This window comes from Mus caroli, chromosome 4 (genome assembly GCF_900094665.2).
Source record: "Mus caroli chromosome 4, CAROLI_EIJ_v1.1, whole genome shotgun sequence".
Lineage (NCBI taxonomy): Eukaryota > Metazoa > Chordata > Mammalia > Rodentia > Muridae > Mus > Mus caroli.
Genome location: NC_034573.1, coordinates 125,925,479 through 125,930,478, shown reverse-complemented (window position 1 = coordinate 125,930,478; position 5,000 = coordinate 125,925,479). Strand labels below are relative to the sequence as shown.

General features: G+C 49.9%; 1 protein-coding gene across 2 annotated transcripts in view; it reads right to left on the bottom strand.

Annotated features, from left to right (window-relative positions):
* The window catches only part of Tcea3 (transcription elongation factor A3), a 28,649-nt gene that overhangs the window by 14,699 nt on the left and 8,950 nt on the right, over positions 1–5,000 (bottom strand). For both annotated transcript variants that reach the window (XM_029476729.1, XM_021160969.2), the window contains exon 5: positions 3,576–3,638. In XM_029476729.1, the coding sequence (XP_029332589.1) occupies positions 3,576–3,638 (63 nt within the window). The remainder of the gene's footprint in view (positions 1–3,575; positions 3,639–5,000) is intronic.

The window sequence follows — 5,000 nt, the reverse complement described above, 5'->3', positions numbered from 1 at the left end:
AGTGGTTAAGAACACCGACTGCTCTTCCAGAGGTTCTGAGTTCAAATCCCAGCAACCACATGGTGGCTCACAACCCTCTGTAATGGGATCTGACACACTCTTCTGGTGTGTGTGAAGACAGGGACATATATATATATATATAATCTTAAAAAACAAACAAAAAGCAAAAAACACCAAGAGGGCTCACTCTCCCATTCCTCAACGGAAAGGAGTCCCTGCTATGTGTGGCCTGGCATACATAAGGTTCAGGGAACCCACATAGAGGGAAGAGAAAAGCAGCTCCCCAAAGTTTTCCTCTGACCTCCATCTATGTGCCATCATGCACGCACATGCATACGTGCACACGTGCTCTCGTAATGAGTGTGCTCTCAGACAAATCTAGGCTTCAGAGACAAATTCCAAAGCCTGGTGCACCCACTGTGATCTGGGGTCGGTTCGTTAGCCTCTGATGCCTCACGTAGGAATAACAGTAGCAATCGTTTTATGGGTCAGTTGGAACAACTAAAAGAACCTAAGGAATTCCCAGCAAAAAGCACCAGGTCACTCATCCCCGCACACGAGCGGTACTATCACACACACCACCTTTGCAGCCTGTGGTTGAGTGCAACACCGGGCTTTTCACTTCACCATCTGATCCTCACAATGACCTTGGGAAGTCAAAATCATTTCCACCCTACAGATCAATACGGCGAGTCTCAGCGAGTGGAACTGAGCTGTCTAAAGTCATCCATTCAACTTCCAAGCGGTTGAGTCAGACGGAAACGGCTGTCTGTCTTTCCAGTTCTCCTGATACATTTCACTGTGTCAAGAGTTTTCCAGAGTCCTCTGACCCATGCAAGCAGCAGCTGATTGGAGCTGTTTCACCTCTAGACCTTGGCTCTGTGCCTTCCAGCCTGGCTGGGAGCTGGCTGCCTGGCTAGGAGCTGGCTGCCTGGCTAGGAGCTGGCTGCCTGGCTGCCTGGATTTTGTAACTGCGTTTTATCCAGTCACACTCATACCATCAGGGACTGCCAAACTCCAGAAAAGGCATTGTTAGTGAGGCTCGGGATTAGGTGCATTTTATCTGTGCCTTCCCTCTGCTCCCAGATTTGTCAGCAACCCCAGCCTCAGCCCCAGCCCCAGCCCCAGTGCCAGCTCTTAGAAATCTTTTCTGGTGCCTGCCAGGGGCACATGGGGGCTCTGCTTGCTGTTCTTGGGCGCCACCTCGTGGACAATTCAGTTACTGCAACTTACAGTTGCTGCCAAGCCAAAGCTGTTCATGTGGGGGTGGGGAGTGAGGGGGTGTTTCTGTCTGTGGCTTTTCATTTCTGTCTGTGGCTTTGCATGTGTCTCTGTGTCTCTGTGTCTGTGTGTCTCTGTATCTGTATGTCTGTCTGCCTGTCTGTGTCTCTGTGTTTGTATATGTGTCTGTCTCGGTATGTGTGTGTATTTTTGTGTGTCTGTCTGTCTCTCTCTCTCTGCATGTGTATTACCGCTATAGTTCTCAGAACACTGCTTCCTCCCATCACACCTTTGTACAGCTTTCCCAGAGTAACACCATCTGCCCAGTGAGTGGACCCACCCCCAGCTCACCTTTTCCTTCCTATATAAGGCAATCCTTGACATTCTTTCTGTGTCTCACCGCATGGTGTAGCCACTCCACCAAATCCAAGCTATGGATCCAAAGGAATTCAGGCTAGTATTTTGATATGTGACCTCTATCCTGACTCAGAGGCCCTGAGTCTCTATCTTTGCCTGGCCTTAGAGGCTGCACCCTGGTGGGACACGTTGTGTGTCAGTTGTGTCTTAGAAAACTCTGCACCTGCACATGTGGCCAATATTTACAATTGGAAATTTCATAGGAAGAAACATTAATATCTAGATGCCCTTTAACAGCTGGGACAGTGGGAGAGCTGGCTCAGCAATCGAGAGTGCTGACTGCTCGTGCCGCAGAGCTCAGTTGCCTTTCCCAGCGTGGCTTACAGAACACCTGTACCTCTAGGTCCACGGATGCAGTACCCTTTGCTGGCCTCTGAGTTCCTGCACATGTATGGTGCATATGAGCTCATGCAGGCAAACACATATACACTTAAATTAAGCTAAACAACAAAACACATAATAATGGTGGCTTGTGGGTTAGTGAGACGGCAGGGGTGCTTGCCACCAAACCTGACAACCTGAGTTGCATCCCTGGAACCCACACAGTGGAAGGAGAGAACCTACTCTCTTATAAGCTGTCCTTTGGCCTCCCCTGGGTATGGCACACACACACAAATGCATGCTCTCACATACAAATAATAAAAGCCTGGAAAAATCCTAGAGAATGCCCGTCAAGCACACTGACACATCTGTAGCAAGCCTGCCTGAGTCCAGGAATTTCAGGTCGGCCGGGGCCTCAACAGTGAGGCCCTGGTGGCATACCCCCTTAACCCCAGCTACACAGTGAGCCTCTGCCTCACAAACGAAGAACAACAAACCCTGACGGATGCATTGGATGCGCCTTTTCATAAGGCAACCACTGGTTAGGGCTGGGTACTGTTACCCTCTCAGGTAGGCAGATTGCCTAGTTAGCCACACTCTGTGCTAGTCTTCAAACTGGTGATCCGATCGCCTCTGCCTCTCAGGTCACCACAGGCAGCTCAGAAAGATCTGAACTCTGTTTCAGTTGAGACATGGTCTCCTGCTATCCAGCCTGGCGTGAACTCTCTACACACTTAACAACGACCTTCAATTTCTGAACTTCCTGCCTGCATCTCCAGAGTTCTCTCAGGACCACAGGCATGTATCAGCCTGCCCGGTTTACACAATGGTGAGGAATAAACTCCAGGACTGTGCATGCTAGGTAAGCACTCTCATCCCAGCCTTAATTCTTAGCAAGGCACCCCATGTGGTCTCCACCCTGACAGCTCCAGCCGCAGAGACTCCATCATCGTTGATACCCTACATTGTCTCACATCCCAGATTCAACCATCCATAAATCTCACTCCATCCAACACCTCCTCACTGTTCTCTTTTTCTGTTCTGAGCCCCACAATCTGATGCAGGCACCAGGACAAGCCTGATAACTCTAGCGCAGCTGTTCCAAGTTAGTGGCTCCAGTTTCTAAAGGATCCACGATGTGTGGAACTCAGCCATGCATCACCACCACCACCCCCCTTCTGCTCCTGCAGACTCTGTCACTGTCCCTTGACTCTGTCAGGCCCTTCACATAGGAAGGGCTCTAGGCTAGGTATGATCCCAGTGCTGGCATAACCAGCTAGCTCCCTTACCTCTTACTATATAGCCTAGGCTAGCCCTGAGTTTGCAGCAATCCTCCTGTCTCCCAGATCCTGGCTTTGGTTTGTTTGTTTGTTTGTTTGTTTGTTTGTTTGTTTGTTTTTTAAGACAGGGTTTCTCTGTATAGCCTTGGCTGTCCTTACTGACATTGGGCATGGCACTCTGTGGCAGAGTGACAGCGACTGGTCGGAGTCATACCTGCAGGTCCTAGAATTTGGAGGTAAGGTAGCGTTCCTCTCCTACCTAAGGCTTCCCCAGCTGAACAGAGCCCAGCCCCCATTCCTGCAGAACTTGAACTTGAATTTGGCCCTTTCCATTACCTTTCCAGCGAAGGCCTTTTTGGAGAGGAGGTGGTGGGTGACCTGGAGTCTGCAGAGTCTCTCCTGAAAGACACAAGACTGGAGATGATGCGGTCTTGTAGGCTGGCAGCAACAATGCTCTGCTAGGAGAGGAAACCTTGGGGCAAGGCCTGCGGGTCAGAGGATGGGAGAGACTGCCTGGGCTACAGCTGCCAGGGAAAGAGAGGCCCCAAGGTCCCACTAGTCCCTCTCGCCCACCCCTGCCTGACAAAAGAATACAAGGGAGGAAACAGATGTCTGCAGAAATGTCACCTCCATGCGACCCTGTAATGCCTAATTACCCCACTAAGAACCCCCAGCAGGCCCTTCTCCCGCTGTCAAGGCAGCCTCTGGCCTGGGTTCCCAGGTTGGCACAGGTATCTGGAGCTGGAGAGACTGAGATGGCCTTCGGCCTCCCCTCCAGGCTACTTAGGAGGTTGGGGGAAGCACACACAGGCTTGGGAGGTGGAAGAGTTGAGTCGAGTTGGTAAGTGGGAACAGTAGGGGACAAGATCAGGTGTGTGCTGCCCCCAAAGTCTTCTAAGAAACCAGTGTCCAGGAGGAAAAAGGGACAGAAAAAAGAAAACCCACCCAATCCTACAATCTCTGTGCTCTCAGCGTGACAAGATCAGAGGTTAAAAAAAGATTTAAGGGCTGGCGAGATGGCTCAGTGGGTAAGAGCACCCGACCGCTCTTCCGAAGGTCCAAAGTTCAAATCCCAGCAACATGGTGGCTCACAACCATTCCTTAATGAGATCTGACTCCCTCTTCTGGAGTGTCTGGGGACAGCTACAGTGTACTTACATATAATAAAAATAAATTAAAAAGAAAAAAAAAAAGATTTAAAAAAAAATTCTTTGCTTTCCAAAATGCACTGAGCAACTTCTCCTGGCCTTGAGTGAGCACTGGGTCCTATGTGTATAAAGTTTGGGACTGTAAGCTGTAGTTCCCGGTTTACATCTTCTAGGGTGGTGTAGAACTTACTGTCCTATGGCACTCATGGGACTGGGCTGGGTGAAACAGAGGAGGCAGGGGGTTGCCTAGCATGTGTAAGGCCCTAGGATCCATCCCCAGAGCGGTGAGAAGAGGTGACAAGGGATAGGAAGAGAGCAGGGGGGAGGCAGGGAGGAGGGGAGATGCTAAGCTGGATGGCCAGACTTTGATATTCTGAACCCACATGGTAGGAGGCAAACATGACACCTACAAGTTGTCCCCTGACCTCCACATGCGCATGTACACTTTTTTTTAAACGCTTGTGCATTGAGGCGTTTAAAAGATTCTGAAGGTGTGTCTGCAGTGTGACAATATCTACCACAAATTTACCAATGCCAAACATAAGCCCCAGGAAGCTAGGTGACTTCCTAGTTACAGGGAGTAAGGAAGATTTAATTACTTTTTTTTTTTTTT